General features: G+C 55.1%; 1 protein-coding gene across 4 annotated transcripts in view; it reads right to left on the bottom strand.

Moving 5' to 3' along the window:
• Positions 1-4,245: 4,245 nt before the first annotated feature.
• Positions 4,246-24,010, bottom strand: part of Baalc (BAALC binder of MAP3K1 and KLF4) — a 34,241-nt gene continuing 14,476 nt past the window's right edge. For 2 of the 4 annotated variants that reach the window (XM_004850245.4, XM_021262751.2), the window contains exons 2-3: positions 15,762-15,913; positions 4,246-5,828 (exon numbers count right to left, since the gene is read on the bottom strand). In XM_004850245.4, the coding sequence (XP_004850302.1) occupies positions 5,718-5,828; positions 15,762-15,913 (263 nt within the window). In that variant the 3' untranslated portion in view covers positions 4,246-5,717. Of the gene's footprint in view, positions 5,829-6,857; positions 6,929-13,984; positions 14,434-15,761; positions 15,914-24,010 lie in introns of those variants that run through there. The other 2 variants (XM_087190762.1, XM_004850243.3) reach the window with 2 other exon arrangements.

Below are 24,010 nucleotides of genomic sequence, written 5' to 3'. Positions count from 1 at the left end.
TGCAGGTCAGCGGGTCCCACGACCCCTGGCGATGTGCGGCTTGAACGAACGGGCCGGCTGCCACCAGTGTCCGGGCTGCTCAGTGTGCAGTGGTGCACGCCTGCGTCGAGGGAAAAGAGCTAACGGAGAGGAAGGAGTCCAGCCAGAGTCCAGTGGGACCCACGGAGGGCCTGGGTGGCCAGGGGTCTGTCCTGAGTCTTTCAAGCTTCTTCACTGAGAATTCTGCCCCACCGCTCATCGTGAAGCGGCCAAAGGCCCGAGGGATGGAAAAGCGTGGGGGGGTGGCTGGGGCGGCCGGCCGAATCCTAAAGCGTTAGGGCTTGGCCTCAAATGTCCCCCAGAGACTCATGGGTTCAGAAGGGGGCTTTGGGAGGGCAAATGGATCAGGAGGGGCAAACCTCCCCCATAGGTCCACGCCCTGACGAGGCACAGCCAATCGGGATGCTCAGGGGCGGGGCCCAGCGGAGGAGGGGGAACCTTTCGGGGAGGCTGCTGCCTCAGGCCCTCTTCCGCGTCTGCTTCCCAGTCGCCTTGAGTCCAGCAGCTTCCCTACCTCCCCCACCGCCGTGTTTCGGCCTTGGAGCCAGCAACCACGGACTGACACCACCAGAGCAGTGAGCCTGAAGAGATGCTTCCTCCTTCCGCTGCGTGTGGCAGGTACTCTGTCCTGACCAACACAGGCCAGCAGGCTCGGGTCCACGCGTCTGCTGCAGGCTAAGGTGACGCTGCGGGAAGCCTTGGATGTCGCCGCTCCTCCTGCGATGCTGAGACAAGGCTTCCCACCCCCATAACACTTTCGCCCCTTAGAGTTTCCTGACACAGCCTTCATTGTGTGGCAGGGCCACCGCCATGGCTGCGTTTCTGGACCCTCGTCCAGCAAACCCCACTGCTGTGTCCGAGGACTGGAGCCAGGCAGGAGCAGGAGCAGGAGCGAGTGCCACAGACGCTCTTCAGTCACCTGCACCGGTGCGGGAGGTGCCTTCCGGGAAACGGGTGGAGACTGGAGCTGGCACCGGAAGTTCACGGTGCGAGGGGCGGGGAAGAGCAGCAGAGGCCAAAACGTCAGAACCGGAACACGGAACCCTAACTACTACAGGCTGATAGCCGAGAACTTTCTGCTGTGATAAAAGTCCAAGTTACAGCAAGAAAAAGGGGGGAAAAGTGGATTTTGATTCCTTGGCCTGGTAAGATTGAGATCTTACAGTAAGTAGTCAAATTCCTACGGAGAGGGTCAACTGCAATAATTTTGCAAGTCAGCAGGTTTTTTAGTTTTGTTCTTAAATATTTATTTATTTATTTATTTGCAGTACTGGGCATTGACCCCAAGGCCTTTGCACTGATCTACAGTCCCGGCCCTTCTTTAAAAATTAGGTCTCCCCAAGTCACTAAGTTGCCCAGGCTGGACTCAAACTTACCGTCTTCCTGCTTCAGCCTCCCAGAGTTCCGGGATAACAAGCATGTGCCACCGCGCCTGCCTTGATTTTATTTTTAATGGACAAATAGCTGTCCGTACTTATGGATTTTAGAGGCCAGCCAGTTAGTGTTAGTGGCTACCACGGCCTGAGTCCAGGATGGGGCTGGGGTGAGGTGGCTTCCTGAGAGCTGTGGCACTGGGCCCACTGGGGGCCTGGCGATCAGCCATCCTCACAGACGCCAGCTCCCTCGGGCCAGGCTTAGCTGTGTCTCACCCTGGCTCCTCACACACATACCCAGCTGGGAGAATTAGCTGGCGTGCTGGGGCTAGACACCAAGCACTGACCACACTGACTCTGAGGTTTCCTCTCTGCCCTCCATGCCTGATTTAGCACTTTAGTGACTTTTTTTTTTCTTGGCTGTGCTAAGGATTTAACCCAGGGCTTCCCCCAAAGTAGGCATTTGTTCCGCCACTGAGCTACACCCTCAGCCCCCTTTCTAAATGTTTTTAATTTGTTGAGACAGGGTCCCACTCGGTGGCCTTGAACTTTCAATCTATGACCTTGAGGATAAGTGTGTCAGTCATTGTTTTCCTCTCTGTCTTACATGGTGAATTCTTCTTTCCTTTAAAAAAAAAGTAGTACTGGGGATTGAACCCAGATGCAGGGGACCATAATATTGATTATGCCCAAGGCAGGCTGTGAAGAGTCAACCCCGCAGTTGGCTGGTTTACAGAAGCGAGTCTGGCCGAAGCCCACGTGCAGAGGTCAGAGTAACTCGCACCCAGATTCTGTTCCCACAACTAAAACCTTCTGATTAGGACAGTGTGATAATTACAACCATGTATTCTATTTTGTTCCTGATTTGAGGATGCTTTGTCTTGTCCTTTACGAGCTGTGTTTACATTAATTTCCATAGAAACTGCACGTAGCTCGGCTTTACCCCAACTGATTGCCGATAAAAGTCAGAGCCTGAGACTGGCCAGGGCCTTTGTCGGTTGCCTCAGCGTTGGTCGTCCTGGCCCCCGCCCTCTCTGCTGGTTCTGCCTCTTAGGGTATTTATTTCTCGGGCCTGCGTGGCATACTGGTTTACAAATTTTTCTCTTTTTTTGGCACTGGGGATCGAACTCTGGTCCTTGTGCTTTCGAGGCAGGCGGTGAAACCACTGAGCTAAATCCCCGGCCCCTGCGTGGCATACTGGGCAGGGGACTGGAACCTGACTGCAGGGGTCCCCTTACCCAGGGTCTTCACCCTGGGCTACATCCCCAGCCCTGCTGTCAAGAAGCAAAGTGAAACAAAGGTGAAAACTCTGTACAGTCGCATCTGCCAGCCCGGAAGTGCTGAGGAGCGGAGCCTCGGGTGTGGGCGGCACATGGAGCTCGGCCCACCACAGGCTGAAGACTCGGGTCAGACCCGGCCACAGCTCTGGCCCCACAACCCCGACCGCTGGTTTGCTCCCGGTGTGCGGGGGCTGCGGGATCGGGATCGCTGGGGCCGTTGCCACTCCTCGTGCTACAATGCGATGATTATCAGGGCAGATGCTGTTATCTACACCTGTCATCTCTCCTAATCCTCCAGGTGCACCCAGAAGGGTGTCCCTCCCAGGGGAGCGGAGGAGCTCTGAGGGGCTGCCCAGCACAGGCACCCGGGACACAGCTGGGAGGCTGGGCTGGAATCCGTCTCCTCTCGGGCCTGGCTGATCTGATGCAGGAGACAGCCTCTGGGCAAGGAAATGAAATGGAAAAGGGAACAGGGTCCGGCTGTCTCCAGGACACGGAGGTGTCACAGAAGGGCATGGATGGGAGGGACGATCTCGTGCACCTTGTCCTTGAGCAGGCTTCCTGGAGAACAGCTGCCAAGGCGCCCAAACCTGCAATGCAACAAATGCAGAGGCTTTGAGGGGGAAGCTGGCGATCCACTGCCTGATCAGGGCAGGCCCGAACAGCTCTGTGTGCCGGAGAATGAAGGGTGGGTTCTTTCTGGTGCTGGCTTCTCTGGTTTCCCGTTTTGGGGACACTGCAAGTCTGGGTGACGTCCCTCTGAACGGGCAGCCCTGCCCTGCCCTGTGAGACCCCAGCTGCGGCTGGCACCGGGCAGGTGGGGAGAGCTGGGGTCTGCAGGCCGAGCGCACCTCCTGCACCCAGGCGCCTGCTTCCGGGATGCGTGGAGTGGAGACGCTTCCAGTAGTGTGCATGGGGCTGAGGACCTCTCCTTGCGCCTTCCCTAGACTTTCTGCTGGATTCGCAGGGGTCACTAATGGAAAGAGCCTTTGAAGAAAGTCTAAACTGCTCTACATACAAATAAAATCTTCCCACACCAAGCGTGGCGCATGCCTGTAATCCCATCACTCAGGAGGCTGAGGCAGGAGGATAGCTGTGAGCTCAAGGCCAGCCGAGGGCACTCAGTAATTTCAAGTTCAGCCTAAACTGCGTATGGAGACACTGACTCAAATAAAGAAAAATTTAAAAGTTCCAGAAGATACTGTATCTATTTGAAATGAATCCCTTTAGTGGCATGGACTCTGCAATAGAAAGCGCTGTATTAAAAGGATAGGAAGAATCACTTCCTGTCGTAAATACACATGGAAAAAACCCAGAGAGTGTTCAGAGACAGTGGCTTCTGCCCACCTTCTCAGGGAGGAGCTGTTGTCCTGCCATCCACACCCTCCTGCGCAGGAGCGGAGCTCGGCTGTCAGGAGGAGCCGGCGTGGCCAAGGCTGAGGGTGCAGAGACTTGCACTCACCGCCCTGGCTGCCAGGAGGACCAGCCCTCAAGCCCTCAGGAGCATGGCGTCCTGCAGGTGGGGCTCCCACCTAGTAACTCCATGGGGCACCCAGGAGTCACAGGCTTTTATTTAAAAATGTTGAGAACAGGAAGTTCCTGTAAGCCCTTTCACAAGGAATCGGGATGGAGAAGTTAGGGAACCAGTTGTGTGCACTGTGGGCTCGTCCAGCCATCAGGACGCCCCGGCCTGTGGCATGACTCACACCCACCGGGGGTGAGGGGAGACAGCTGCGCGGAGCAGCCCAACACACTGCCTGTCCTGTGCTCTCTGCCTATCGGGGACACGGAGGCGACCGCCACACTCAGCCCCTCCGAATCCGCACAGCGGCTGTCACAGGTGGGCGATGCTTTTACCGTTATACAACCTGCCAGCAAAAGAAAGGAAGAATGGACACTACTTAGTTGTGAGTGAGGAGAAACCGCAGAGAAGAGGTCTGGCCCACATTACAGGACACAGCGGCTCCTGCCTGTGTCTGCTACACGCAGAGTTAGCCCTGCCTGTCTCGATCTCAGGCGTTAACAGTCCTTTTGAATCAGCTACATTATGTGGAGGAAAATACATCCAGCGGAACATGATTTTTAAAATGCTAGAAAATGATTCCTATCACAATGTCATCTACCCACGTCAGCACCTGGTGGGCGACAGCTCGATGTGTCTGCATCTGAATCCCACCAGCCAGGCACTGGCTCTCCCGAGCAGTTCCTCTGCAGACAGCAAGACAGCTCCCTGCCAGGGCAGTGGGCAGGGGCCAGGGAAGCCCGCGGAGCCCCTGTTCCCATGACCTTCCTCCCAAGAGCTCCTCCTAGCTGTCTTTGATCGCAACTGCAAAGGACCCCTAAGGACAAAACCCTGGCAGGAGCAGAGGGGAGCAGAGAGCTAGCTGCGGCTGAGCCCTGGGTGCCAGCTGGGACGCCTTGGCCCCAAGGACGGTGACCAGCGGGAGATGCTGAGGCGACGCGTCACAGAGATGCCCCCGAGACGCCGTCTCCAGATGGTGCTGGTGCAGCTGGTGCCCGGGGTGCGGGCTCTCACCTGCCTGGCACTGAGCTAAGGAGAGGAGACTGCAGGACTCGCCCTGGGCCTCGAGTGCATGAACAGCTGGGTTACAGTTGGGTGAGCAGGCTTCTCAGTGTGACCTCAAGGTCGGCGATGGCAGGACTGACAAGGAAGGAACGAAGGATGAGCCTGCCCAGAACACCCCGCGCTGGCCTGTTCCGGTCACCCGGCAGGGAAACACACCCACCCCTCCTGTCTCATAAAATGACCTGGCCTGTGGCTCACCCCGTCCACCCCCGACCTGTGACAGGGGCAAACCCAGCTGCGCCCTGGCCACCAAGGGCACAATGGGGCCGCCCAGCCCATCTGCTGTCCCGGAGCGGCGAGGGCTGAGCAGACCAGGGCAGCTCCAGGAACCCAGCAGTGTCCATGCCAGGCAGGTGCAGGCGGCAGCCACTTCCGGGTCCCTCAGTGGTGACCAGGACCGAAAGAGACCCAGGGTCCCTGCTCCTTCACAGGCCACCGCTAGTTGGTGCAGTTCTTTGTGACTCTGTTGCTTCTGTCCACCTTTCGAAGGCTGTCTGGCACGCTAATGGTGACTTCTTTTGCAGACATCCACTTTGCGTCTCTTTTTGCCTGTGGGAATGGAGATGGTGAACTGAGTTACTGAGAATCAGCCACGAGTCCTCACGTTTGCGTCCTGAGCTTGTTCTACACTCGTGGGCAGAAGGATAGCCTGCAGGAACAGTGCCCACAGCTCCTCCTCTGAGGTTTTCTAAAATTAAGTTTCTTTTTAACATAAGACATAAACATTGCGCATGCTTGTATGAACAGGGCAGCGTGACATTTCGGTCACTGCTCCGATGCACTGTTATTCCCGGGGGGTTCCTCTGCTGCCTCTCTGATACCAGCCTGGCCCAGAGACTGGCGTCAGACCCGCCCATGGCGCCCTGGCAGTGAATGAACCGCTAATGTCCACCAAAGGCCAGTGCTGAGTGTCCACTGCAGGCATTGGCAGAGAGGTTAATGTTTAGAGTCAGACTTCGGTTCCAGTGCTGGCTGTGGAATCTCACTACAGGGGAGCTTTCTCTAACCTCGCTAACCCTCACTTTCTTCATCTGTAAAATGGGGAGTAATAGCTACCTCATAAGGGTATGCAGGGATTTAAAGTGGTGTACTTAGTATACTGCTTGTTGCTAAATAAAAATGGGAAGGAAAACCTAAAAAACCTGACTACCCATGTCGGGTGAAGGTGCACCAATAATAAGCCTAGAATTAATTGTGCACATTAAAGCACTGACTAAACTGTAATTTCTTTAGCAATATTGCCACCCCAGCCCAGCCCCCTGAAGACAAACCAGCTGCACTGTGGTGGGATGCTGCGTCCTTTCCACTCGGCGACTGTGGACCCCGAGGCAGTGTGCGTGGTCCTGGGTCACAGGCGTCTACTTTTCTTACAACCCGGCCCCTGAACACAGCCAACCTTGCCAACTGCCGTATATTGGGGATGCAGGGTTTAAATCTACAGCACCCCCAGTTCCAGACTCAGCGGCGGCACCACAGCTCACGTGCCTGCTAACCAACCCGACCCCAACGCCCGTCAGGTTCCGATCCACTCCTGGGCCAGGAGCCACTGTCCGAGGCTCTGCTTCCGAGGAGGCTGACCTGAGGCGAAGCTTCACGGTGCTGGGGTCATGAGGGGCCTTCAAAGACAGCCGGACGCCACCTCTCCCTGTCTGTGATCGAAAGAGAGAGGAGGGTACTGCTTCTCTCCAAGTGCTCCCAGTGCCTGGTGCAGGCCTGAGACACGGCAGCCACTCGGTGCAGTCTGATGGTCACAGGGATGGAGGGTCAGGCAGTGCATGCACGCACACGCTCACACACACACACGCACACTGCTGGCCATCACCACCACTTCAGAGTCATCTTTCTCATAGGTCTTCAAACCCCTCGTGGGCAGTGGGGCTAGGGAGACTTTTGTGGGTTTACTGTTTTCCCCCAAAGCAGAGACCCGGACTTCTCTGACCCTTTAAAGCAGACAATTCTGGCTGTGTCTGCAGCTCCGCCTGTACAGTTATCTGCAGGGTCCTCCCGGGTTCCTTCATCTTCCCACTTAGCCTTGAGTATGGTGTTGCACTACCTCATACAGCTAATCACACACACACACACACACGCATGCACACGCACACGCACGCACATGCACACACATGCATGCATGCACACGCACACCTCGAGCAGGAAAGGAAGGAAGGAATGAGGCCATGTGTGCGGAAAGGTGCAGCCACGTCCAGGCATCTCTGTCTGCCTTCCATCAGGGTGTGGTCACCGCACAGCCTGGAGGCCCAGCCAGGATAGAGACAGAGGCTGCATTTGAAGAGAGCCAAACGGATGGCAGATTTCAACCTCACATTGGCAGAAGGTGAGAGTTTCCAGGATGGAAATGTAAACTTCCTGCACTGCAAAAAGGCTTTTCTTCAGAAAAGGTGGTTGGCAGCGATTATCAGATTACACAGAAAACTCTCTGCTCTATTCCAGTCTATGTTTTAGTTTAAAAAGCAAGGTGAGAGCCTGGGTGTGGTGGCCACACCTGCAATCTCAGCACTCTGGGAGGCCGAGACAGAAGGATTGAAAGTTCAAGACCAGCCTGGGCAATTTATTGACTTAATGAGACCCTGTCTCAAAATTTTAAAATAAAAAAAGGGCAGGGCTGGGGATTTAGCTCAGTGGTTCCACAGCCTGCCTCGAAAGCGCAAGGCCCAAGTTCGATCCCCGGTACCAAAAAAAAAATAAAAATAAAAAAGGGCTGGAGATGTAACTCATTGCGAAGGCCCTGGGTTCAGTGCTTCGTACTTAAAACACGCACGCACGCATACACGCACACTATACAAAAATTCAGTAGTTGGATGACCTTTAATTTCCAAGCCTGCATGGAGTCAAAGGCTACACCCAGTCACCTGAGAGAGGGCACAGCACACAGCCACCTGGGGTCCCAACTGCAGCGACACCGGCCACACACCTGCTCAGTGTGGTGTGCAGAGCACAGCCCTGTGCCACCCGCCCCCCTCCGAGTGCAGACATGTGCCGCCACACAGCTGTGTCCTGAGCCTCAGTCCCTCAGCAAAAAATAAGGAAATAATGCCCAATTCTTAGATTTTGTGAGAATTAAATGTGTCACTTAGCATTAGTAAGATGATCAACTTCTGGTTTGCCCAGGACAGACTTGTTTTAAGAACTAAAAATCTTGCCAAGCATGGTGGTGAATGCCTATAATTCCAGTATTTGGGAAGCTGAGGAAGGAGGATCACCTCAAATTTGGGGCCAGCCTGGGCTCCTTAGTGAGTTCAAGGCCAGCCTACATGGTGAGACACTGTCTCAAAAAAAAAAAAAGTAAAAACTAAAAATCTCACATTCCAGAAACCTCATCAAGCTGACAAACCAGGGGACACTGACATCTTGATTCTAGCTATTGTCATTCATTTCTGGCACAGGCCGGGCTGCAGTGCAGGAATACTGCACTGGTCAACCATGCATGGGGCTCCAGGTTTGATCCCCAGTGCTGCAAAAAAGAAAAAGAAAACTCGTGTAAGTCAGACACACCGACCCGATATCAAAGTCCTTGCTCTGAAATAATGCCGACCTCACGGCTGCCTCTAAACAGCAGTGGCAGCCACGATTCTGAAAACCATGCTGCGGCTGGACAGCAGACCTGAGCCCTGCGTCACCTGGATGCGCATGGGACTCCCCGGCCACAGCAGGAGTCAGACACTGACACAGCACACTGAGCCCCATGGATGGTGTCCGCCCTCTGACACGCAGCCCCTCCTGACGACAGGGGAAGAGCGTGTTCTCCAGCAACAAGACCCTTGAAGAACTCCATGATCCTCATGGGAGCTTGCAGTGAATTCGCTCAGCCTGACCCAGCTTCCCCCAAATGGCCGTCAGGATGGTCTCAGCTTTGTGGGATGGGACACACAGTCTGTCCCTAGCAGGAGATTTGACAAAGCTCTCACAGTTCTTGGCAGACAGCATGGAGAAGCAAGCCTTGCCCAGATGACAATTTATCAGGCACCTCTCTTTGCTATTTTTCTAGTATTTTTCATTATGAAAGCAACAGAAACTGAACTTCAAGAAGAGGGACCCAGGCTAATTTTGTTCACTGCAATATCCTCAGAATGCAGCGGGGTGCCTGCCACATACCAGAACCCCAATAGATGACTGGAGGGTCACCTGAGTGGATCCTCCCTACAAGGGAACGCGTCTGCAGGCCCTGCCTGGCACCCAGGACTTTCCTCCCGGATTCGGATCAAGTCCAGAACAGATGTCCTTTGTGCCATCAGAGCGACGCTGGGGATCTCACTGTGTCGCCTCTGTAGCCAGGCAGCCGCAGCCCCTGAGGCGAAGGCAGTCCACCCAGGGCCAAGCCGAGGGCGGTGGCCCAGGTCCCACACCTGCCTCCTGCAGCTCCAGTGCAAGGGAGGAAGGCCTGGGGCTGGGGGCAGACAGCCTGGGGGCTGAGTCCACCACAGCCAAGCCCCCACCCCTCCACGATGGCCGCGTGGCACCCTCGGACCAGGCTTTCCCAGGGTAAAGATGACGTCATGGGAAGCCATGGGATCAGAGCTCGGTGGGCGGCGGCTCAGGATGTGCGACTGTTCATCAGGTCCCCATGACAGGGAGCCAGCCAGTAAGAAACTCCTGCTATCCCAGGGTTCCTTGCACCCATTTGCTGCTGCTCTTCGCGTGAAGTCAGTCAGGGACCTTCACAGCCAGGCCTGGCCTGAGGCTTGGAAGGAAGGAATTAGACCTCGCTTCAGACAAAACTCACAGCCCCTCAGGTACTGGGAGGAGGCAGGGCCTCCCTGCCTGGACCGCAGGTGAGTGATGCCCAGCGAACGACCCAGTGCCAGGAAGGCAGCAGCACCTGCGTCAGCAAAGCCCTGGGCCGACGGCAGTCACCAGGTGCCAGTGCTGGGGCAGGGGCAGCTGCCCGTACCTTTCCTAATCTGGGTGAGGACTGGGCTGCCCCACTCGGCCCACGGGCAGCCACCGGCCCCTGTGAGGGTGCAACCCGAGGGAGGAGTATGGAGACCACTCCCTGACCGGTTTCCCCGCAGACCTTAGAATGAACAGTGAGCTTCGAAACTAGAAAAGCAGCTGAATGTATCGGTGTGATCAAAATGTGCGGTGAGTGTTTAAATTTTTAAAAACCATCACAGTAAGATACTTTGCCATTAATCCCTTTCAAAATACTTCCCCTCCTTTCAGACACACTTATTCCAACATTCTTGGGACTTTGTGCAGCAGCTCTGGAGTCCTCTTCCTCAAGTGTCCTTGGGAGGTGTGCTCTCAAGCATGGAGAATGGTGCGGCCAAGCGCCATCTAACAGAAACACGCGCTGTGTGCCCATCCACCTTCGCCACCCAGTCTGGCACCGAGTGACTTCCAACTCTTCCCCAAAGTCAAGATGACCGTGAGAAGAGTTCGATCCCCGGTACATATATATATGAAAGGAAGCGATTTGAATCAATTCAGGACATCGAGGCAGCCAGGACAGCACAACTAAAGACCCTGAGGAAAGAAGACTCCAGATCTGCTTGAGAAAGTGCCAAGGACAATGGGATGAAGGTGTTTGAAGCCAGGCAAAGGACTTTAAGAGGGAGCAAATGGCAATGCGTCTTTTACTGTCATGTTTGTTTAATATAAACATTCACCATGTTTTTGATCACCCCACATAGGTACGGCTCCCTGTGCTGCTAAATCCCTTCTTTTTTGGGACTTGAGCTGCGCATTCACTAAAGTGCAACTTCCTCTCTCTCTGGCTTCACTAACGGTCTCTTTTGTTGTCTCCTTTCTTTGCGTGCCTTGTTTTTCTTCCCGTCTTTACAGTACTCTCAGACCCTTCTGTGAAGTGTCTCCCAGGGCTGTTGTCCAGCAGAAATCCCAACCTGGTCCTGTGTCGTGGCTCAGCCAGTGACACCCACTGCTCCTAGCCCGGCCCACAGACGCCCGGTGGGGAGGGCGGGAGCAGGAGGCCGCCCTGGCTGAGCCTCGGTCCACACAGGGGCCGGTCCTTTAGCATGGTCTGGTCACGGTGCCAAGAATAATAAAGCAACTGGCGGACACGCCGCTTCTGAAGGCAGGCAGGGGTTCCCGGGGAGCCAGCCACACACTTGGAGCTTTGTCTTTGTGGAGCCAGAGCCACGTGTTCATCTCCTCCGTCGCTGCACGCTGAGGCGGCGGCCTTCGAGCTGGGGGGGTGACAGCTCCAGGGTTAGCAGGGAACGCTGGGGGCGGCCCGAGCTCCCAGCAGCCGGTTAACAGAGCGCCCCGCAGGCTTCTCCCGTGTGGGCTGAGGCGGGCAGGGAGCTGGGCGGGTGTGTCTGAGGCAGAGTCGGGGAGGGGAGGCCCCCGTGATGGCGGAAACCAAGGCCCAAGAGCGAAACGGCTCCGCAGAGCCTGCGCTCCCTGGGGGAGGTCACTCCCCGCCCGCCACACTCGGCCAGTTCACCCAGGGAGGAGGCGGAGGGAGCTGGAAAACCGGTGGAGACCTGGGGTGCTGTTGCTCCGGGTCACGGGCTCCGCTGCAGAGCCCACCGACCCTCAGAACCCAGCGATGCAGCGCTGCGGGACAGAGCAGCTGCTGCCCCCGAGGGACCCGGCTCCTGGCAGAGTCCACAGCACTCGGGCCGAGCTCCAGTCCGGTGTTCTGTCTGCCCTTGCCCTGATTAAACCTGGCGGCTGGTTCAGCACAAACAGCACGTCGCCCTTCCCACTCCGGGTCCTTGGCAGCAGAGGGGCACTGGGTGGACATCTGAGGAGCAGCCGCTAAGGGGGCTGGCAGGACCTGCTGAGCAAACCCCCAGCCCGGCACGGAGGGCCTCACATGCACTCTGAGTGGGGAAGTGGGGGCGGGGTGGACCCCAGAGGGGTCTTTAAAATGAATGCCCAAAGCCCCAGCTGGGCGAGCTGCTGGAGCTCAAGGGGAAACCGTGGGTGGGAACAGGGAACGCTCAGGCCCTGAGGGTCACCGCCCTGAGCCATCACAAGCCGAGCACAGAGTCAGTCAAAAGCAGGACCTCGGGCTCACAGCTCAGCACAGAGGGACCACCAGTCGCCTCCTCCTGGGCTGGTTTACTGGGAGCCCTGCTAGCTCAGGAAAAATCCAAACTCAAAACCTGAAGTCTGGTTTCTTCTGCTATGCGCACGTTGTCTCAGAATCATCACCGTGAGGTCAAGAAGTGAGATCAGCCGTCCTGCGCTGGGGGCTGGCGTAGGTCACCCAGGGATGCGGGACAAGCACCAGAGGGAAGGAGGAACTGGTGATGACTCGGGGAAGCTGTGGCCTAGGGCAAGAGGTCAGCCAGGGAGAGACCTGCACCAGGGCATCAGGAAGCAGGCAGGACTTGAAGGGAGGGGAAGCCGCTGGCTCAGGGATCTGGGCCCGGGCTGCCTGGCTCTGGAGTGCAGGTGAGTGACCAAGGCAGCGAGGGCCAGGAGCCAACGAACCCACCACTGTCCTCACACAGAGCCAGAGGCAGATCCCAGGGCAGAACCCGGCGGGGGGGAGCAGGTACACGCCCTGTGGACAGCGTGGAGAGGCCAAGGCTCCAGTCCAGAGTCCTCCCATAACCAACCGGGCCTGAGAGGCGAATTCCTGGGAGTCCCCTTTGTGCTGCTGTCTGTGTTCTTTCCTGTCATCATCTTTTATTTTAACCTGCGATCTCCATCTGTGTGCAGCCGAGAGCCTGTGCTACCTGGTGCCTGGGCCAACAAGGGATTAGGAAGAAAGTCCTTTCTCTGGCAGATTCCAAACAGTCACCAGCCTGCCTGCACGTCATGCAAGATGACAGACACTTCAGTCAGAGGTTGAGTGTCCTTGAAAAGCGACACCGTAGACAGCAAACCTCTGCCTCCGGCTTTGAGGGACTCAGCTGGCTGGTGATGTCTCAGATGCAGAGCTCACGATGAACTCCTGACTGTCTGCACACCTAGCAGTGGAGTTAGCTGCTCCCAGTCCTAGTGGGGAAACAGCACAGCCTTTGTCCCAATGCATGAGAACACAGCTGCCGGGGCTGCTTATTGAGCTGCACAGTCACCGCTCCCCCATGACACAGGTCCCACTGCTGCTGGAGCTCCAAAGGGCCCCTGCCTGGCCCGATTTACTGCCACACAGGCTCCCAGTGCGTGCCTGTACGTGTGTGTGCATGTGTGTGTGTGTGTGTGTGTGCACCCGAGCATGCGTGTGGTGTGGGAAAGAGGTTTCCTTAGCTGTCTCTGAGTCTTAGTCCTCAGCTATGAACTTGAGTCGACAATTCCAGCATTTTAGACATTGATCCAAATAGTCTGAGGACTGACGAGGTAAAACAGCAGTGCTCAGCCTTGTGCTGTGCCTAGGACACACACCCGTGCATACGCAGTTGCTGTCGTAGGCCCGAGGGAAATCAATCAGGCACACATCTTAACTGGAACTCATCCACTGCCAGTTAGAGTGCAGAGTGGCACAGTCACTTTGGATAACCGCTTGTCAGTGTCTATTCAACTCAGACATGCAAACATACACCCCAAGGAAACGACTCTGCCAACAGGCATGCACTAGAACGTGGACGGCTGTTTTGTTCATGACAGCCAAACTTGCCCATCCAGTAAAACGGTTGAATCATGGTCTATTCATAAAACGAAACCCACAGGTCAGTTAAAATGCGGACATTGCTGCAACTCCCAACAGCAGGGATGATTTCCACCAGGATCACGGTGAGCAGAAGAAGCCAGATGCATCTTGGAAAATCTAAAACACAAAGCAACCTGCTCTATCGTGGGCGAGGTCGGAAGAGAGGTGACTACTGGGGCTGGTGACTGGGAAGGAGCAAGGGGAGACTTGGGGGTGACAATGTTCCTTCTTGACCTAGATGAGTTCACATCTTGTGTGTTCTTCTGTGTGAGTTCCGTGTAGCAGACCCCATGACTGCTGCTAGTTCTCTGCTCTCCCTCCCACTTTGCTGGTGTGAGGCTCGCCTCTCTGACTTGCATTGGCCACTGGGATGCTAGTGGATAGAAGATGAGCAGAAACATGTTCAGGCGGCTGGCCTTGCCCTCTTGGGTTTCCATCATACTGGTAGTTATGAGAACACACTTCGGAGAGCTGCTGCTTTCTTGCCCTGGTTTCCAGAAGAATACACTGTACTTGGGACAGACTGAGCCGGACCTGGATGCTAAAGTTGGGTGTGAACCCTGGAAGCAACAACTGATCATGAGGAAAAGAGGAAAGGTCAGTATTTAAGCCAAAGAATGTTGGTGTGCTTGTTATGCAGCACTACAGTGGGAACAGCTGACCAGTACATTCGCAGAGTGCTTTAAGAAATGCTCCTCCTTTTGAATCATTGCCTTTTTTTAATGAAAAATTATGACACCCATCTCCAGAACTTATATGGCCACATCCATGACCCTGTTCATATGACTCAATCAGACAAACCTCACACTTCAATTTCCTGTCCTTAAAATGGGGACAGTACTGACTTCACCATGCTCTTAGGGGGTGACAGCCAATAGCCCTAAAGTACTTGCTAAAGTACAAAGCACAACTTTCCCATGACGGGCAGATGGGGAAGGAGGTGGGGAAATGTGCCCAGGCCATGCTGTCCATTGGGGGAAATCTGCTCTTCCCACCTGAGCCCAGCCTGGCCCGAGTAGGGTCCTGGGTGTGGGGAAGGACCCCAGGGACAGATGTCTGAGCCTTCACTAGAACTGTCCCCAGGCTTCTGAGGGCCAAGAAGGCCAGCTCATGCAGAGGCAAAGTAGGCAATGTGGGGCTCAGGAAGAACAATGCCACCCCAAATCTACCCATTGCCTTCTACAGTGCCAAAGGCCCCCTCGGTTCACATCTATTGTGTGATTTTGTTTCCATTGCATGGCCTTCCTACAAGGTGTCTTTCCTAATGAACACTGTAGCTGAATCTTGCTGACCGGGGAGCAGAGAGGTGGCTCACGGATGCAAGAGAGGTCCCATCCATAGACAGCCGGTCATGCCCACAGCACACAGGGACAGGGCCTGGACCGCTGACGGGACACTGAGGAAGGCAGGCTGTAGACCGAGTGAGTGGTGGCCTTGCGAGGGGGTGGGAGAAGGAAGATGGAGTAGGAGGGAGGAAGAGGCTGCAGCCCCCTCCTCCTGGGGTGTGAAGAGCGTTTGCTCCGATCGGGGAGGACCCAGGGCAGCAGGAGGAGCACTGCCCAAGCGTAGCTCTGGGAGAAAAAGGTCAGAGAGGATGCCAGCCTGGCCCAGGGATTCCACACCCTGCTTCCGCCCAACAGTAGCCATCGGGGTGACATTGCCACCCTTGGGGACCCTCCCTTGCCCACTCCCCTTCTGCCATGGAGACGGATCCTATACCCAGCACGGTGGCTGCTGCCCCAGAGGAGGAGACCTCTGAACCAAGCTGCCCTGGGCAGACCCATGCTTCCTTCAGAGTGCAGCTGCCAGCTGGACCGGGTCCTCAGGAGCCGCTGGGCCAGGCTGGCAGCCACATTCCCGGGACCTGCCCCTGCTCAGCCTTGCCCTGTACTGGGCCCTACCTGTGTGCCCCAAAGGCCATTCTGCTTCTGGGCCAGAGGCCCCGAGCTGAGGCTCTGGATGCCGCAGTTCATCTTCTTCTCCAGGTTGGAGATCCCACTGGTGACGGTGGCTCGAGGCACGCCACTGGGGGACGGCCCATCTTCCAGCGCACCTGGGGAAGAAAGCAAGGCTGTGACTGGAAAGTGCAACCCAAGTCCTGCATGGAGGACGGAGGACAGAAATTTAAAATGGCAGCTGGGAGCCACAGGGAGGGCAGGTTTTCTCCTCAGCCACAGCACCTGGCTGTCCTTGGTGAAGGTGGTCACAGTGTCGGTCAAAGTCACCGGAAACCACCCGCAAGGTGCTCCCTTCAGTGACAGAAAACCAAAGTAGCAGGCATGAGCAGTCTGTCTGGGCAGAGCCTTCTGCTGTCTCACAGAGGAGATGGTGCATCCAGCCTCGCCTGCCCTCAGGTCCATAACACACGGCTGATGACACTTCCTGTCTGAACTGAGCCGGGCAGGAATTAATTTTTGACTACTTAACCACTGACTGAGAATCTGCCTCCTCATATTTCAGAATGACCTAGAACAGAAAGGTGGCTGTTGCTTCTTCACTTTGATGAATAATTGTCAGCCACATACTATGTATAATGTGATACATGACCCTTTGCGAATCTATTATGAAAATATCCTATGAAATGTTGAGCATCCCTTAACATTTTTGGTTTTGGACAAAGATACCAAACTAATTCAATAGGGAAGAAATAATTTTTCAACAAATGTACTGAGGCAACTGGATGTCTACATGTAAAAGTATAAAGTAGATCCTACCTCCCATCACATACAAAAGTTAAATTAAAAAACGTAAATCAAAATAGAAGGAAAAGCTATAAAGTACTTTTTAAAAAGCATTGGTACAAATTTTCATGACCTTGAATTAAGCAATGATTTCTTAACAATGAGCCCCCACACCACAAGCAACAGTGACCACAAATAGGTCAACTGAACGTCATTAGAACTTAAAATTTTTGTATTTCAAAGAGCACCATGAAGAAAGTAAAAAGACGATCCACAGATGGGAGAAAATTTTTGCAAATTATGCATCTGATAAGGCACTCTTACTCCCCAAGAGCTTTTTCAACTCAGTGATTAAAAAAAAAAAAAAAAAAAGGCCCAGGTAAAGCCTGAGCAAAGAATGGGAACGGGCATTTCTCCAAGGGAGACACGAATGGCGATGGACGCTCTAGCTACCAGAAAATGCATATCACAAGCAAGCAGGGCACAGTGCTTTACACCCACCAGGATGGCCAGCACTAAAAAGATAAGAAGTGTTGACGGGGCTGTGAGGAATGGGAGCTTCCCACTCAGGGGGACTGTCGGGAACACTGCTTTCAGTCTGGTCGGGAAAGTACCACGTGACCAGCACTGGGGAGAGCCACTCCCAGCACCTGTGAGAATGAAGGCCTCCATCCACAGAGAGGACTCACACCAGTCCTCGTAGCAAGCCCATTCCAACAGCCGAGGAACCGACCTGAACCTCTACCAACCCACGGATGCTGAATATCATCTGAGTATCCAAAAACTGAAGCAGAACATGCAGAAGTGTGAACACATGCTAGTGAAAAGCCAGTTTTAGAAGGCCACATGTCGAGTGACTCCACCTTGGGAAACATTCAGAAATAGCCAATTTTATACCTAGAACAGCAGATTCCTGGCTGCCCAGGGGTAGGTACTGGAGGAAATGAGGAATGGCCATTCATAAGTAAAGGTTTTTGAAGGCATGAAAATGTTCTAACACTGACTGTGGAGATGGCAGCACAACCCTGAGAATGAAAAAAAAATTAAATTGCATGGTTTACAGAGGCCAATTGTATGGTAGGTGAATTACAGCTCCACAAAGCTATCATTTAAAAACTGGTGAGCACCACATTTTAGAGAGTTTTATTGAGAGAAGAAATTAAAGGAGCCCCTTTGGCCTTGAACAGCCGTGGTGGAGGAGAGCGAGGGTGAGGGACACGTATCCCCCTGCAGGACACCTCCCGTCCTGAGTGAGCTGCCTTCTGCAGTACTCCGCATCTTCTAGTTGGTAAGCAGCTGTGGACCAACACAGAATATTTGTCTGTTCTTAGTTATATTACATCAAATGTGCTATCAAAAATAGCCAGGCATAATGACACATAAGGACAAGATCACACCCAAGGGTCAGTACCCTGCTGTGCCAGCCTACTTCACAAAAACGTTCAACCTTCTCCAATCAAGGGGGAGCTACGCGATTAACTCCCTGGACCGTCAGCGGGTGGTGTTCCCTCCGTCTCGTCCACCAGGGCATGTGGTGGGATGGAGGCTGGGTGTTGGCTGGCTGAGTCAGGCATCGGTAGCTCCCCGGGAGCCCGGATTCTCAAGCAGGGTTTACACAGGAAGCACTGGTGTGGCTGACGTGACGATAAAGGAAAGGAAAGGAAAAGCAAAGCAAAGAGAAGAGAAAGATTCCCACCTGTGGGCTCCAGCTGGCCCACACGGAAGCAGAAGGACCCGGAAGGGACTAGCAGCTCAGGCAGGAGCTACTTTGTTGCCATAGAAACCCTAGATGGTCTGCAGCCCCTCCCACCCCCGCCTTTTTTTTCTTAGGAGGGGAAACTGGGTCAGTTAGGTTCCCAAGCTCAGGTTTCTCTGCTCACCGCTGACCAGATCAATGGAGGCCGTGTATTTGGGTAAAAAGGAAAAGGATTTATTGAAAGCTGGCTCCAGGGAGAAGGCGGGGCCACCGTCTGGGGTGGGGGTGGGGTCTTTTGTAGCAAGGAGCAGAGGGAGGCGGGAGACCAGGCTTCAGCCTTCCGGGCGGCGTCTGCACACTGGGTCAGCTTTGGGGCTGGGGGACGCTTGGAGGAGGTGCTCATCTCTAAGAGGAAGAACCCTAACTTCCAGGTTCCACTGTGCAGTGCTGGCTACAAGGTGGTTACGAGGCGGGTTAAGCCCCTTTGCCTGGGGCCCAAGTGGGCGCCTGGGCCGGGCCTCCGTGCCACGCCCAGCCTCTGACCCTCTGCTGCTCCTGGCCTCCCTGTTTAGGGTCACCTGGGAACTGCTGTGACTCAGTGTCAGACCCAGCAGCCACAGGCAATATATGGTTCTCTACATGATGGGCTGTTTGTGCTGTTGGTGTAACCCAGGGCCCAGACCTCTGCCTGCTCCACGGTGGCTCCTGACTTGGAGACCCATGGCTTTGGGGCCACGGAGGCCACACTGCAGGGACCAGTGAGAGATGGCCTGTGCAGCTGGACCGCGGGGTGCCTGTCCCTTCCCCAGACCCATGAGGTTGTCCTCCAGGGGCTCGGCCCCGGCTCCCTCACCGAAGATGAGACACATGTTCCCTGTCACCCAGGCCACTGCCTGCTGGCTCCTTCCACGCAGCCACTTCAGTTGGCTCCCTGCCAGACAGGTCCCGACCGCCTGCGCCGAGCTGGGGGACCCTGCCAGCTGCCCCACATGGGACCTGACCTAGCTGTCGCGCTCTCTCCTGTCCCTTGGGCTCACGCCTGCCCCACTGTCCTCTCTGCTCCAGGCTCATGGGATGCCAGTGATCCCCACAGTCTTTACACCACTGTCCTCCTCCTCCTGTGAATTCCAAATCTGACTTCAGCACGGTCTCAGAGGGGCTTCCTGCCTCCTCCAACTGGGGCTGGGCGACCTGTGCCCTCCCGAGGAGGCAGCAGAAGGGTCTGTCCTCTGTCCCGCAGCCTCCGGGGCCTGAGAGCCCCACAGAGCCAGGATCGGCCCTCGCTCGCTTCCCCGCCCCAGCCCCAGGCACTTGAGCGCTGGGCAGGCCGCAGGAGGGTCACAGGCAAGGGAAGGCACCGTCCGCAGACCTGGGCGTGACACTGGCCCTTTTCCCCAGAGTTCCCAGAAGGCTGGAATTCCAAGGATGAAAGTAGGGCTGCAGGGAGCACAGGAGGGCCCACACCCAGGGGCACAGCCCAAGGGGTTCTGTGCTAGGTCTGCCACCCGCCCTCACCTCCACAGCTTGCTGTGGCTCCCGAGGCCCCCAGGCCAGGCTGGGATCTGCCCAGGAGCCAGGGCTGGGGGCCAACAGGGGCAGCACTGCCAGTCTCCCCAGAGTCCAGTCCTGGAGTTTGTCCTTCAGGGGCTGTAGCAGCAGGAGGTGGGGATCAGAGGCCTCTGGCAAAAGTGGTTCCTCCAGGGGCTCAACTTTGTATGTGGGGAGGGCTGCCAACAGGCTGGATGCTGCAGGCCCAGTGAGGGACAGGCAAGGGCCAGCAGGGCTGCCATGCTGGAAAGGGGAGGGATTTGCATTTTTAGGGTATGTTTGCAGTCATAACACATGCTCCCATACAGTGGGAATTGCTCTTCATTATAAATTACCCAATCTCGGGCACTGCGTAGCAAGAGCTCAAACTGATACAGGGAACAGCATCTCCTAGGCCACAACTGGCATGAGGGTTTGCAATGTAGTTCTCTCGCTCCGGGAGAGGACGGCGCCTATGGGATCCACCCCTCTCTTCCTCCCCGTCTTCTAGGGCTTTGCATGATCTCCCGCTTGCTTTGGGGTGAAGAAGGGGAGAAAACACAACAGCAGAAATTCACCTTCTTCTGTACCACGGATGAAATCAAAGATATTTATATCGTACACGCACTCATACCCTCTCTTGAAAGCACAGGGCTTGTGTGTGCTAGAGCAGACTCGGGGGTTGCTTTGGGACTGAAAAACCTAGGCAGTCAGCCGCTGGCACGGAAGTCAGAGAGAAGACGACACTGATGTATCTAACAGGGGCTGGGGAAGGGGACGGAGAAGAAGGTGGCATCAAGGGAGATTTGGGGTAAATCTCTGCCTGGTTTGTAAAAGGAGGGTAAGAGCATTTCAGGGGGGTTTTGTTGCACATCAAAAGGAAGCTTCTTTGGTGGTATTTCTCCCATGATTGAATTTGTTGTCATTTTCTCCATTGCCATATCCGTTTTGAGAGCAGCCCTCTTGGGGCCCCAGCATCAGTTCTCAACTGCAGGTTACGCCGGAAGCACCCTGGTGGCACCTCCGCCTGCACGGGGAATGGTGTGTGGCCGCAGGGCACCCAGCGCTGCCTAGAAATAGGGCAGTGGGAGTTCAAAGCCAGCCTGTGCCTTGCCAGCTGTGTGACTCTTCAGAAGGGACTAATAGCACGACACGTGTCGTAGCTACTGAGTGTCACACATGCAAAGCGCAGCTTCTGTTTCTGAAAATGGACATCATTGTTCTCATTTTCCTGACGAGGACACAGTGGCCCGGAGAGGCCAAATGGCCTGTGCGAAGACACAGTCAGCCGAGATGGAGTGAGGGTTCCGCGCCCCGGTCTGTGTGACCAAGGCCGGCTTATTCCCATCCACTGCCGTAGTCATCATCCTACTACTCAGCGTTGCTGAGTCTCAATTTCCTTGCATATAAAGTGTGAATCACGATATCTACATCAAAGACTGGTGGTCAAAACAGACTGGGTGAGCTAGCACCCGGCAGGGAGAGCCTCCCATCTCCCGCCCAGCACAGCGACCCTGAGAAGTTCGATTTCAGATCCTCTCTCAGAGCAGACAGAGCACAAAGTGGTGAAGGAAATGGAGAAGAGGAGGGGCAAGAGACTGTCACAAATCAACTCTGACAAGGCAATGACCTTGTCCCAAACCTGGCTGGGGTGGCAACCGCCCAAGGGACTGACACCCCAGACTCCGGGGCCCCGGGCCGAGCGGGAGGAAGGCAAGGCTGAGTGGAAGTGCAGACCAGGTCGCCGAGCACATTGCTAACGCTGCGGTCACTTACCATGTGTGTCAGGAAGGCTGAGTGGGCGGCATACAGAGAGAGGGCCCCAGACTTTCTGCAGAAGGACAGGACCTTGGGCACGGCCAGGTGCACAGTGTGTCTCCTACTGACAAGGAAAACCTGCTGGGGGCAATCAGGCAGCACTGCACCCGTATTTTCTGGCCCCTCCGATGGGCCCGACTTGTCTGGAACTAACTGGAGATGCAGGCAAAGAACCTGGCTCCTTGCCCCCTGGTGGCAATGGTGACTGTGTGTCCCTGGTTCAGACATCTGATGTGGGCAGTGGCGGCCTCGGGAGGGTGCGGAGGACCCATGTAAAGAAGGGGAGCCCTGCCCTGTCTGAGTGTCTCCTGGTGATCTGAAGGTTCCAAAATCTGAACCTCCCTGCCGGGCTGGGGGAACTGGACACCATCCTCAGAAGCCCACTGCTCACAGTTAGACCACTTCAGAAAGACGCCTTTCCCCAAAGCTCGCCAGATGAGAGCAATTCAATATTTAGAAGGAGGAGAAAAAACAAGGCAATAGTGAATCAGTCTGGATAATCATCTACAACCGCATGTGGGTGAAAAGGTTTTCAACACCAGTTTCAAAGGGACAGGGTCAGAATGGACAGGGTAATGCTCCCCAGGTTGCTCCAGGCCCAAACATTCATGAAGCTCCCTTGCGTCTTACAGATTTCCAAGGGCATCACCCAGGGCTCCTCTGGCCCTCGTCAGCATCCAGCTTGTGGGACCCCAGAGCAGATGCCCAAGGTCTGGCAGAAGAGACAATCACACGGCACAGGCGCCTCGCCAGGGCCTCGGCCCAGGTGACCTCAGGCTCAGCTCCGGGCTCGCCTGAGTGTGCGCTGGGTGGAAGCATGGATTGGCTTTCTCCTTTATCCCCAGGCCACAGTGGCACTTTTTGCTTCTTTTTTGGTGCTACAGCAGAGGGGTTGCCCTGACAACCACATTGAACCTTCTGCTCTTGCGCTTTCCTGCCAGAAGCTCAAGGAGCGGTTTCGAGACCCAGTTCCCGGTCAGTCTTGTTGGCCTCCAGCTTCCAGGGTCTGAATCCTCTGCAGCCCGCTGAACCCTGGCCATGCGTTTCATGTCTGGGCTGGGTGCGGATGAAGGCCACTGCATCCCCTGCAGGGACAGCCTTGCCCGCCTGCTGCGACAGTGTATAGCAGCTCCTCCTCTGTACATGGAGGGGCTGAAGTAATTCTGGGGCTCCCTCTGGTCCTGATGGGGCCTGCAGGGCAGCAGTGGAAGGCCCACGCAGACTGTGATCTGCAGATCCTCACTCTGCCACCCCCCCCCTACTGGATGCTTGGATTCTAGCTCAACTTCGTCAAGGGTTGAGTTGAGTAACATCTCCCCTGATCCCTTTTAGTTTCCCGAAACATGGAATCACTGAGAGGTAATTGAATCCGAAACACAGAATCCTTGAGATCCTGTTAATTTAATCTTAAATGTAAAGGTGGGAAATCTCTGGCCTTTGTGGAGAATTGGGATGTTAATTTCATAAAAACTTAATGTGAACACACCTCTCCAGCACTGTCTATACATGCAGCAGGCAACGAACTGCTGGGGCTTTAGGACGTCTTCCGCTTCCATTTGGATGACTGCTGTGAAAGAGTCATCACAAGCGAATCTGGGACCATCCAAACGACCTGAGGTTAGAAGTCCAGTCTTTCCACATCAGAAAGAGCACTGGGGAGGCCGAGGGCAACGCCAAGGGCGGATGGGGATGAAGGGTGTGCAGCCAGGAGAGAGAGCGCTGTCACGAGCCTCGAAGGCTGACTTCCTCCAGAAAGGAAAAGAATGGAGAGAACGCAATGTGCTTGAGCGGATGGAAAGAAGATTTATACAGCCAGAAGAGGGTCTGCTGTGAACTTGGGATGGAGTCAAGTAAAAAAAATCCACGAAACAAAATGAAATGTGAAACATTGTGTGGGAAAGGAAAAGTCACCGCAGTTGGGTTGTGTGGTTCAGCGGTGGGCAGGTTTTCGAGGTCCTCGGATGAGCCCGGACCTAATCAAGTTGTGCTCCTGCTCCTCTGGGCGTGCGAGGAGACAGTGAAATCGGCCTTCCGTGTGGACAATCAGCAGACAGGCCTGAGAAGCTGATAGGCTCAGAGACTGAGAAGCAAATACCAGCACAATCCGCGTGCAGAGCTGAAGTCGGTACCCTAGGGAGCCGAAGAATTGGGAATCGTAACAGGGCTACCCTGGTTTTCATCACAGCCCTGACAGAACCAATCGACCCTCAGTCATGTGCTTGTATAAATTTGAGAGAAACGTCATCATATTGGATCAGGGTACATTTACGCTTAGAGCCCTTTGGCACCTTCTCACTGCTGTTCCCATTGCATCTAGATCCTTACAGGCATCCAGCCCTGTCCCCTCCTCCCTGCTGCCACCTCTGCCCCAGTGGCTTCCTGGGTATCTGGGAAGTGCTGCTCTTCCTGCCTCAGGGCAGGACACACG

Source organism: Heterocephalus glaber, unplaced genomic scaffold (assembly GCF_053883595.1).
Source record: "Heterocephalus glaber isolate CG9 unplaced genomic scaffold, H.glaber_assembly_v1.0 deba00001556, whole genome shotgun sequence".
Classification (NCBI taxonomy): Eukaryota; Metazoa; Chordata; class Mammalia; order Rodentia; family Bathyergidae; genus Heterocephalus; species Heterocephalus glaber.
This window is presented reverse-complemented; position numbering and strand designations above follow the sequence as displayed.